This window comes from Perissodus microlepis, chromosome 6 (genome assembly GCF_051167445.1).
Source record: "Perissodus microlepis isolate ML-2025 ecotype Zambia chromosome 6, ASM5116744v1, whole genome shotgun sequence".
Lineage (NCBI taxonomy): Eukaryota > Metazoa > Chordata > Actinopteri > Cichliformes > Cichlidae > Perissodus > Perissodus microlepis.
In genome coordinates, this window is record NC_140466.1 from 30388185 (window position 1) to 30400232 (window position 12048).

Genomic DNA, 12048 nt, shown 5'->3' on the forward strand with positions numbered 1-12048 from the left:
TTGCAGTTTTCTTCATTAATCATTTGGTTAAACCTAACACTGGTATTATGAGGCGCGCACATAGTAACATTGTGTGGTTTTTCTAAAATGTTTTGTTATATTAATTATGTTTCTCTTTCTTTGAGTTACCTGGGTTTGGGCGGTGGCTGTTTCCTGTCTGGGCAAAAGGCGTGGCTGAGGACTCTGGGAACAAAATGCCTGCTCAGCAGGACTAACCATGGGCTTACCAGGAGCAGGGGTGTTTTAGGTTTAGTTAGGTTATTCTGTGCTTAGTTAATATTAGTGTGTGTTTTTGTTTTCCCCCCCTATTGTGTTCAAGTGGTTTGGCCAAATCATTATAAAAGCTACCCTCATGTGTCTTTGTAATTAGGTCAGTTTGTGAGTTAAGTTGTGTCTCACTTTGTTTTGTTTAAGTTTCTGGAAATTCTTTTTTGTAGAGTTATATTTAGTTGACCTCTTTTATGGGCCTGCTAAGTATGTTTTTGAATTTTGTTAATTTTGGACTTTTTGAGGGTTAAAATAAAGAAAACCCTTTTTGAAGATATTTTTTTTGCCTGTGTCCTCTTTGCTTTGGCTGCTTGGTCCCTCACACTGAGACAGGACAAGAAGTGCTTGGTGACGGATTTCAGCAGCGGTTTCATGTTGACCTCCATCCACATCTTGAACAGATCTTGATTCAAACTCCAGGCCTCAAGGGCCGGTGTCCTGCAGGTTTTAGATGTGTCCTTGATCCAATACAGGTGATTTAAATGGCTAAATTACCTCCTCAACATGTCTTGAAGTTCTCCAAGATCTGGTAATGAACTAATCATTTGATTCAGGTGTGTTGACCCAGGGTGATATGTAAAACCTTCAGGACACCAGCCCTCGAGGCCTGGAGTTCGACACCCTGCTGTAGAGGGACTGCTGCCAAGTCTAATTCCCTTCACACTCAACACTGTCCCGACAGTCATGCTTGACGTCTGCGACAGCAGTGAAGGAGAGGCTTTATTCATATGTTTCACCAAAAAGCTGATCAGCATTCATATGGTTACATATAACCTAATGTTTAGAGCAGTAAGTTAGCATATCATGGGAAGGAAAATATCCATGTTGTGACACGGCAAAACAAAAAGAAGTGTGAAAATGGCTTGATTATAGTGAGCCAAAAGTTATTGTGAAATAACTCTGAATTATGTTCTCACTGTACCCATCAGACACCATTTTTCCTGAATCGATTCCCTCTGGTAAAACCTGTATTCATTTCTCTTTTCAGCCAGAGCAGCAAACCAGTTTAACTGGCTCTGCGTGTGCATGCTATGCTGTGTACGTGTTTATGATAACAGGCAAATGAAGCCTCTCAAAACCCAAAATAACTTGTTTTCAAAATGATTGGATGCAGCATTTACTGTAGATATGTTGATTTTACAGTGCCTCGCCAGAGCGAACGACAAAAGTTACTAAATGTACAGAGGAAAGCCTGAAGACAGACAAAATCTCTTTTTCATCATTGGGAAAAAAGTCAGCCTTTATTTTGGTGTCTACACCAAGTTGCCAAGAAATCCAAAAAACAAAGTGGAAGTGCAACCTGCTATTCAGAAATAACTTTATGCTGTATGTCTCTTGCTCCACTTTATACACACATTCACACACAAAGCAGCAGATTCCTTGCCGTCATCTACATAAAAGCTCTGATTACAATATGATACACTCCTACAAAAAAAGAATAAGGGCCAGCCCTCTTGAGCAACAGGTAGGATTCAGCCATCATCACCGGTGTCACAGTCACAAGGAAACACACCCTTCACTCTTGCGCCGGTGCCTCCAATGTCAGAAGACAGTGTTTAACAGAGGTGATTTACAAGACCTGAACAACTCTACCTACAGACGTGATCTGGTAAGAAATCTGGCTTTGATTTGCTGTTATATCATTTTAAGTTCCTACTCAGCCCTGAAACTCCATCAAAAGGACATATTGCTCATTTTAAAGCTTATCGCAGACTTAACTCATAGATCTACTTTTATTCAAGAGATGTTTAATCACTGCTGCATGTAGGCTTGTTATTCAGTAGGAAACAGACGCAGACAAAGCAGAAAATCCCTTCAGCTCATAATAATTTGGTCTTTCTTGCCCTGCGAGGGTTTACCTCCAGTGACAACGCGCTATTTGGGGATTGCATGCATGGGAATAACAGCTACCTTATTAAACTGAGTCTTCAGGTTGGTGTGTTATCCTCGAAGAAATGGCATCACTGTGCTCTTTACAGTGGTACCAATAAAAAATATGACTTTCTAAAGGAGATCAAAATATTTTACTCTTGTTCATAAGAAAATATACTGCACTGAAAAATCTTTAAACACAGAAGCAGGAAAATATTAAATTCAAAGTGCATACAGCAAATGGTACAAGTTATTACACGTCTATAAGTAAAGCATAAAAAATAAAGTACTTCTTATATTTACTTATTTTTACTCAAACATAAAAGGCGTCTTTAGCGGGGATAGCTTGTTTTATTGTTTCACGTTTTCTTATTCTCTATTTTATTCTGCATAAACTGACAGTTCAGATGACTGCCAGTAACAATGCAGTACTGTTTGCTTTATATATCTCAAGCTAACATTTAGAAAAACAACAACTCTGAAATGTCATTTTTTTATATATATATTACATGTGTTTATTTTGAAATGTTTGCAAATTTGGCAATGCTGTGTAACCAGCATTAAAAGTACTAAAGTTTTCCAGCACGTTCACACCTCTTCTCTTAATCTCTGTCTTTGAAAATGGCAAATTATTCACAAAGTGTCTGAGTGGTGTTGGTCTTTCATCCGACAGGCGTACAAAGGGCCGAGGAGGAGGAGGACTGATACTGAGCAAACATTTTAACCTTAAATAATTATTTGTTCTCGCTGTTGCAACATATGATGAGGCATAAACAGGGCGAGAGTTTTGGGGGGAGCCGATGTGTAAAATATTTGTATGATAAGAACTGCACAATTTATCTATAACATTATAGGTTTTTCTCTTCTTTTAGTAAATGGTTATATTTTGACTGTTGCTGGATTAGAAATGGTCAGTGTGTGTGGCATAAGAAAAAACCAATTTGACCTCTTTTTAAAAAAAAATTGATTTCTAGCACATGGGTCTTTTACTGATTATCTTCCCCTGTTTTTTCCCGCAGCTTTCCTGTCAAAATTAATAAATAAATAAAGACAACAACAACAACAAAAAAACCCCAAAACATATGAAATAAATCGAGCAGTCATTTTTCAGGCAGCCCCGCAAATTTGTGTGCGCTGATGGTAATGAATCCAAGCCACACAAGTGTTCTAGTGCTGTAATCACAATGATATAATATATAATATGGTGTTTAAAAAATGTAAAAAAGATAGAAAGGTTGAGAAAACTGAAGCTTTGAGTCAGGAAGGATGTCTGGTGTACAAATCAAACAGAAAGTTTTATCATCACTTCACAGGAAAATTGGAATAAAGTGAACAAGAAACTTCAAATTTACAAAAGTCTTGTAAAATGAAAAATAACAGTTGAGGAAAACTCAAAAAGCTAAACAAGTCATGTTGGTTTTGTATGTTTTGTGAGTGTGTGGCCGCTTTGTGGAAACAAACAAACCTCCCAAATGCAGATCAAAGCTGCTCCTTATAAAGTAATCACATGTATATTGATAAAGCTTTTGGTCACCATATCAAACCCCTTACAGAAGAATTGACATGTAGGTGGAGGCACATGTTTGGTCTGAGTGACTAACATGTAAAGGAGCAGCATTTCAAGATACCAGTATGACTCTCAATGCGAGAATGTTTGAACTTCTTTATATGTTTCTCAAGGAACAGAAGCAAGTGCCTAACATTGTGACAATGGTTTCCACGGCCAAGCGTAACGATGAACTCATCGGTGCATTGCGTGATTTCACTGTACCCAAACAAACGTACAGTTCTGTGAAAAGCAGCAGCAGCAGATTTGGATAAAGTTTTAGGTCATTTCTGAAGGAAATTGCCACAAAAGTCAAAATTAGAAGGTTTGTTAAAGGAATCACTCTACTAGTGATGACAATTTGCAATGTGTTTTATGAGCAGGGTTATATGAGGTTATCTTTGTTTTCATTGTTATAAGCCGTGTGAGACAGGGTTTCAGCATTCTTTCCACTAATGCTTCAGTTCTCCCATCATGCTTTAATGTCACTTTGTTAAGGGTTACTTTAGGTGGCTGTATGTAAGACATCTAACAGCCCCTCCCTGCTTCCTTTCAACCACTAAACACACAGGCATTAGAGTGAAAGGTCAGTAATAGACTGACTTTTCATTGTTTGCCTAAAAAGATTGGTTATATAATGTTTAAAGCTTTAGATGGCTTGCGCCACAAGCAGATTGCCCCTAATTTGATGATGTCTGACCAAGATCATTTGTGATATATAGCACTTTGGTACTGAGTGCCAGTTTTTTTTTAACATCCCGATCATTAATCCACCTGTTAGTTATGTGATGCCTGTAGTTCCTGTAATGCCTAGATGACTGTGTCAGCTGCTTTCTCTTCTTCTCTCCCCAGTGATTTTCAACACAAAGCCCTCACATCTCATGAGACTGGTTGCATTATGAGAGCTCGCTACCTGTTCCTATTGGTTTACCTACTGGGAAGCTCCTTTGGTAAGAGGAAGTTTTGTGTGTTTAATGTATAAGAATCAGCAGCTCATTAAAAGGAAAGACCGGTGGCATGATTGGGGGAAAAATCTCCTAAACTGACAATAAAATCACATCATTACAAATGTTGTTGAGATATTTTCATGTTCCTTTATTCCCATGATCTATGAATCATAAGGCACATGACTATTGTAGCCCCACAAACATTACCCTGCTGCTGTAAATACGCACTAGAACAATAAATCTGCATTCATCCACACAAGCTTTATTTGCTCAGGTTCAGTTAATGTTGATTAAAATCTTGCCAGAGTGTGGAGGGAAAGTACTCAGCTGATGTGCTTTGCTGACACTTACATAATACTCACATAAGACCAATTGCCATTTTGCCTTGGACAGTGGATTAAGAAACTTACACATGATACACTTTAAACACTATAATCTAAAATTAACATATTAATATTTATAAGATAATATAATTTTTTCTTTTTTAAAAAATCCCACTCATGTTCAGGTGGCTCATGAACTTCTTGTAACTGTCAACTTTGCTTTTGATGCTTTTGATGAGGACTATTTTCAGCTGTGGATTTATACATATTTGTTTTTTCATGACACCAGTATTTATTTAAGCCATGAATAATGAGAATGAGTCAAAATGGTGCAACAATGGTGCGGTTCATGGGTGTGTTTAGGTAGTTTCTAGACAACAATAAGGGGCTTAAGCAGATAAATAACAATAGGTTATTTCTTAGAATCAATTTTTACAACTGCACTGTTAGCCTTTGCAGTAATTTCCATAGCTTAGTACTGCAAAATCAACAGTAAAAAACTCTAAAGGATGTTTGCAGTTTAGTACTGTAATTTGCATGTAATTGTGGGAAAATTCCATGAGATTACATTATTTTTACGGTAACTCACCGTACTCATGGAAACAGCTGTAAAATACAGCAAATGTAACAATTGGTGATGTTACTGAGATTATACTATTACACCATCCGGATTTCTGTTGTTTTCTACTGTAGATCTAAGAGTAATAACTTAAATCCTCATTCAGAGTGTATTACTATAAAATGCGATTCACTGTGAAAGTAGTATAACATATAAACTACAATATACAGCATAATTTTTAACTTAAGGAGTAAGTTGCAGCCACACTAAAATTTAATTCCTTGAACTGAATGGAACCTCATATATTAATAAATGTATTTGTTTATTCAAACAATATGAAACATTATTAATACTATTAATTAATAGTATACTTGTAAGGTTAGTATTGTGATAGAGTCGAGTATATTTTAATTATACTCTTGTAGACATTATGACATTATGCTAGTACAATTATGGTGAACAAAAAGTACATCTAAAAGTTAATTTCATGAATACTGTTATGTACTAAAACGGGGGCCAATATAGTCCCAAGAAGCATTATTAGTATACGTACTAGGTAAGATATACTTGGGAAATATAATTGAAGTATACTTATTTTTTGTATGCCAGCAACAAAAACTAATGGCTACATTTAGAGTAATGTTTAAAAATGACTTCATTTAGCAGGGTGTTCCTTTTTTCTCTTCTTATTCTTTCTTATACTGGACCTTCATTTGTTTTGTATAAGGTGGTACTTTTTAAGACACCTCTGCCTAACTACAGTGAACTAACCTAATAATATGCTCTGGTCGTCATTTTACACAAGTTAAGGTGTCACATCCATGAAACCTACACCACTAACCAGCATCAGTCCTACAACTTCACTCTCAAAATTAATAAATTCTGGGACAAGCAGAAACTGTATTTTTAGCGGTGCATTTTGTTGCAGGCCAGACTGCTATTAAATGCACTCCCCTAAAGAAATAATTCCTTTGTAGCTCCACTTCGTCTTGGTTCAGAAGAGATGTCCTGGATATACGTGATAATGTAACACATTATCACAGTTTAGCGCGTTGGGTTGTGTTTTTAAAGCGATTGTTACGTTTTTAAAGCTTTTTAATGCGACAGGTGCGATAGCCGACACCACACCTTCACCTGACGTATGACGCACACGTCGGGTATTCACTTTCTAAACAACAATGGGGATAGAAAATATTGCTCGAGGTGGTTAATGCTCCTTTCGCTGGTTGCCAACCACCATTAAATAAATTAGTTTTGCACGTTTAAGCCGCAATCCAGACTCAAACAAAGCTGCAAAGCAGGAGAACAACATGGCCATCAACTATTCTGTGCCACAGATCCAGTTCGCTGCAGCACAGAGTGATGATGAGACCGTTAACATGTGCAACTTAGAAGTAGTCAGAGGTAACTGGATGTTCAATCGGATTAAATGCAAGGTTGATTGGATTATATCTGAAGATCATATGCTATTCGTGATAACTCTGTTAGACTCCAAATTGCTGCTCGTCCATGCGGGAGTATCTCAAAATTAAATGAAACCACTTAACACTTTTTCCCTAAAACGGACTGTCATGGGACACATTAAAGTTGGATCGGTCAGTCTGAAGGTAAGTGTTTTTTTTTTTTTCACTTATTCGAGAGAAGTCCGAAATGCGTTCTTATTACTGTTTGTTTTGACTTTTAAGCTACCCTACCAGGATATTTTCATTCAAAGACAAAATGTCAATATCTATGAATGTGGAGACTCAAAAGACTAGTTAGGTAATAGTTGCCGATGGATTTATGAGACTTGATAGAAACTTGGACGTTTGCAACAGGTGAATCGGTGAACTACCGAGGTTGCGCCCAAATGCTTAAAGCTGTTAGCTGGTCAGTGTTTTCAGGTGTGCTTGTACTACCTGTACGGTGCGGAGTGCTGACTAAGTCATGTTAAACCCATTAAAGCGTCGAGCTCAAATATCTTTTCATTTTTGTGCACTGCTCTCTTGTCGGCACATATTTTCTGTTTATTGAAGCCTTTTGTGAATAATTTTGATCATGTAAAAACTGGGAATTGGTCCCTATTGACTATACTCTTATTTTTTGCATTGCATATGTCATTTAGGAAAGGTAATTGGTCACTGAACCTTTTTGCAACTATGTGTATTTCTAAATTTTGTGTCTTCAGTGCACGCAAATTTATATTGTTCAGTTTGCATGTTAAAAGCCTGCCAAGCACCCCAAGGCTGATTATGCTTGGTAAGAAGTCATTTATGAAATAGAGCTGATTAGACCATATTAAAATTTCTGTTTGGCACAGGAGCTTCTCGTGGACACAGGTATCCAGTCTCTGTTTTGTTAGCTCAAATTTCTGTAATTTCCTTTATAAACCAAGGTTGTTGGACATGTGTCTCAGTGAATCCAGCAAAGTAACAATATCAAATTTCACATTACATATTACTGATCAACATAGTAGTCTAGCTACACCAACAGCAGAAATACTGAAGTCAATACTGTAAAGTTTAACAGCAGCACAAACTATAAACTCCAAAATAACCATACAGTTGATTCACCTCCGGTAATTTAACTGGGCTGACTCTTTGTTAGGTGTGTTTAATGTGCAGAATAATTCCCAATTATGTACAATTATAATATGTTAAAATGGACTTATGTACATAAGGCCATTAATAATTAACTGTACATAGCTATTTGCTTTATGACTATCTAGACAGTGTGAAGAAGTGAAGTATTGAAATTATTTTATGTTGCATAATGACAACATGTTGCCCCTATACATTTAAGGACAAACTTCAATGACCACCACCTGCTGGATGGTGAGTGCAGAGGGGCGTGTAATTGTTGAGCTGGACAAAGAGAACATCTTTGCTGATGGAATGTCAGTCTTCTTTGGTTCATTCTATGTATTGAACCTGGAATACCAGGAGTCAGCGTGTGCAAGGTTTTTTGTAAGGATAAACCCTGAAGAGGGAACAAAATGTACCTCCAAGGTTGGGACAAGCAGAAAGACTGGGACCACTGTGAAGCGAAAGGTTGTTCACATTAACCCTCATGTCATAACTTTCCTCCAGCGGCTTACTGAATTTGAGTGGAGAACTTCAAATTAGGTAACTGTTTTTGCCATTTTTAGTGAATTTCTTGTATAATTTAAGTGACCAATGTGTCGTTACCCATGTCTCCACAGATGATCCATGGCCCATGCTTTCTGGACATTTACACAAGACGAACAACAATGAAGACAAGCTCTCTTGCCATCTTGCAAGACGCTGTCTCTGTCCAATAGGTTTTTTGAGTGCAACAGTTTTGATTTTTTTTCCTTCTTTTACCCGTTTGTTAAAAATTATTTCAGCTACTTACACTTTAATTGTCACATGTATTGGCCCACCCTACAAATCAATGAACTCAGTCCACAAAGCAAGATCAGGGTTCAGTGCAGGTCAGTCAAGTTCCTTCACACCACACACGCTCATCCATGTCGTTGTGGACCCTGCTTTGTGCATTGATTTGGTCGTGTGAGCCAGTATTTTGGACAAAGTGTATTTAAAGGCAGACGTGTGGGGCTTGATATTATATTCATTACAATTCAGTTTATTTGTATGGTGCCAACAAAATGAATGCCAAGGCACTTCACATTGTAGGTTTAAGACCCTACAAAATATAACTAAGAAAACCCAACACGTGTTGTCTGCCATGATATGGATATGACATAATATCGTTATTGTTTGTACAACCATCTGAGAAAATAATGGATTACATGGTTTAGTAAAAACAAGTGCTTCCTCAATGAAAATATGTTTTCAGTTCTTTTCAGTTTTTGATTTTGGAAATGTGTATTTCAGCAGGGAAAAATCAGAATTGAAATAAAGTGGTGTAAAGCACATGAATTATATTTTGTGTGTGTGTGTCTATCTATCCATCCATCCATCCATCCAATTTTTTTGGAACCCTCCAGTCTCTTACAGTATGTTACTGTTAACTGAAATTATGGTAAATTACGAACTGTTAAACAGTAAATGGCCGCCTGTTGAGACACGGTGTCCTCTAGCAGAGATAAATATTTTTGGTACTGATGATGCGTGATAACGGTAAGTTACTGGTTAATATATTGCAGTTTATTACCTTGCAGCGGGCTTACAGTGACATACCGTGAATAAACGGTAGTATACTAATTTCTTAATCACAGTATGATGTTACTTTGTTGACGTAATTTACGACATAACGGTATCTCACTGGCGTCACTGTCGCCAGTGAGATACCGTAAAAAAGGCTACGGTGCGTTACCATAATTTGTCCAAGAGTATTATACCACACCAGCAAAAAACGGTATCATCCTGCAGAACGGTAAGCTACCGTAACACGGCGTCACGGTATGACGCTGGCAACAGTGACGCCAGTATGTTACCGTAAAGTGGCGATGAAAAGTCTAACAGTGTAGTTTTACAGAAAATGTTTTTATCCTTTTACTGTTTATATTTTATGCTTTGTAAGGTGGCCTTGGGCTTTAGAAAGGTGTCCAGAAACCAAATGTATTATTATTATTATTATTATTATTACAAAACCAGAAACATTTTGACCAAATATTATTTCAGCAGCACAATTTTAAAGCTACGTGTACCTTCTTGCTCATTTTGTGACGTCTTCTCCCTTATATGATGCCAGTACTGTTGACAGTTTCAACACTTGTCTGTAACCAGTCTCTTAGAATAGAATAGGAGCTTCTTTTTAGCATCAGCATTTTAATAATATACACTCTTTAGAGAGAGAAAAAAAAAGCATTTTACTATTAAAAATATACAAATCCGGGTGGTTTTTGATGCCCTTCTACAACCTCATTAAACAACAAGCTGGGACTTTGTGTAAAATTGTAACTGAGAGGTGTGGATTGTATGCTTCTGAAAAATTCAAGTGACTTAATCATGTCACTAATTAGCCCCACACAACCTTTAAATCAGCAATTTAAAAAACAAGAAAAGAGTTTAAACATTTGGTATGCTGTTTCCTGGCTAATTTTGCATTAAAAATAGGACTTAAATAATTTCCAAACTCTGCTGTTTAAACAAGTTTTGGGTAAATGCATTGGTAGGATTCAGCTCTAACATGCAACTCTGTCTTATCCCAACAGCAGGATCCAGCGCACAGAGGTAAGATCAGGACACAGAAACAGACATAATATTTACACTTGTAAATTTTACACTCTTCTAAATGCAATAACCTGTATAATCTTTCTTTTCTGTAATTGGTGGATCTTGCAGTAATGGAGTATGCACAAAAGATGCCTGCACACAGGTTAGTGTAACTGTAGCACAACACAACACAAAGCTACAAGTACAAACGTCATATTGTTATTGCTTTCTATTCTTTTAAAACATTTATTCATGCAACATATGTTGAGCTGACTTTGAATATATGCAAACAGTCAGTATGGCTAGGATATTATTTTGTTAGCGTGGTTGTGAGAGCACAGGTACCGTCATGAGATTCTTGTTATGACTACAGTTGTCAAACTGCCCAAAACGCATACCAAAAAGATCAAGATCAGCTCATGACCTGTTCACATCGTTTTTTTCACTGAGCTTGATTAAATACATTTGAAGAGTGACTGTGAAAACACTGGGTAGTGCACTGGTGTGGGTAAACATGTCAAACAATAGATTTCCCAGTATTTGAGGCGAGTATGGCGAAATGGTATCTCGTTAGGAAGAATATCAAGATTATGTTTCATGACAAATATTTTCAATATTAAAGATTTGTCTTTAATATTGAAAATATTTTTCTGTGTTATCTATGAATACATTTTATTTCTAAATTAAATCACTTCTACTTTAATAACTTTTATTTTGTGACATATCCTGTTTTAAGAGCATTAAGCAAATGTTGTAAAAAGATTAATTTAGCTAGCTGGCAGCTAAATTAACAACACCTACCTTATTATAAGAACAGGAGACAGTTTAGAAATTAATTCAAGTGGCATAAATCTCACAGCATAGCATAATATTGTTCCGATTTGTAGTGTCAGCCCAAAGTTCGCTAAGATATGCATCTGAACAAAATCTGCCCTAGCAAACTGGAAACAAACTAAGTGCTGCATTTGTATAGATGTATATGTATATAACAACAATCAGCATAGATTCAGAACACTCCTTTTCTCAAAAGGCAGATTTTTACCCCTAAATCCGATACACTTGCCATAAAAACGACATCATCTATGGTGTGAACCTGTTGTGAAAACTAAATGACAACAGTAACTTCAGGACTTCTGACATAGTCACATTTAAAAACAAACTCTTTATATATCTTGCTATAATAATTCAGATCATTTTTATTGTCTTATTTTATTATTTTTTATTTTAACAGTTACTTCACATAATAAGGCCTTCAGTGTGGTGCTGTGGTGTTTTAAACAATGATGTTTTTATTTCCGTTCCTTTGCGGGATCAGTAAAGTATTCATATGTACAACTATATGAGAGGAATTATTAATCATGCAACCAGGCAATCAATGTAATGAATCACAATCAGACAATCAGGCACAATTAAT

The 12048-nt window shown here is 36.6% G+C and overlaps 1 protein-coding gene across 2 annotated transcripts in view; it reads left to right on the forward strand.

Annotated features, from left to right (window-relative positions):
* The first annotated feature begins 1758 nt into the window (after window positions 1–1758).
* mslnb (mesothelin b) overlaps window positions 1759–12048 on the forward strand; it is a 55180-nt gene continuing 44890 nt past the window's right edge. The window contains exons 1-4 of one of the 2 annotated variants that reach the window (XM_084931917.1): window positions 1759–1876; window positions 4538–4635; window positions 10634–10652; window positions 10764–10797. In XM_084931917.1, the coding sequence (XP_084788043.1) occupies window positions 4584–4635; window positions 10634–10652; window positions 10764–10797 (105 nt within the window). In that variant the 5' untranslated portion in view covers window positions 1759–1876; window positions 4538–4583. The remainder of the gene's footprint in view (window positions 1877–4537; window positions 4636–10633; window positions 10653–10763; window positions 10798–12048) is intronic. The other variant, XM_084931918.1, reaches the window with a different exon arrangement.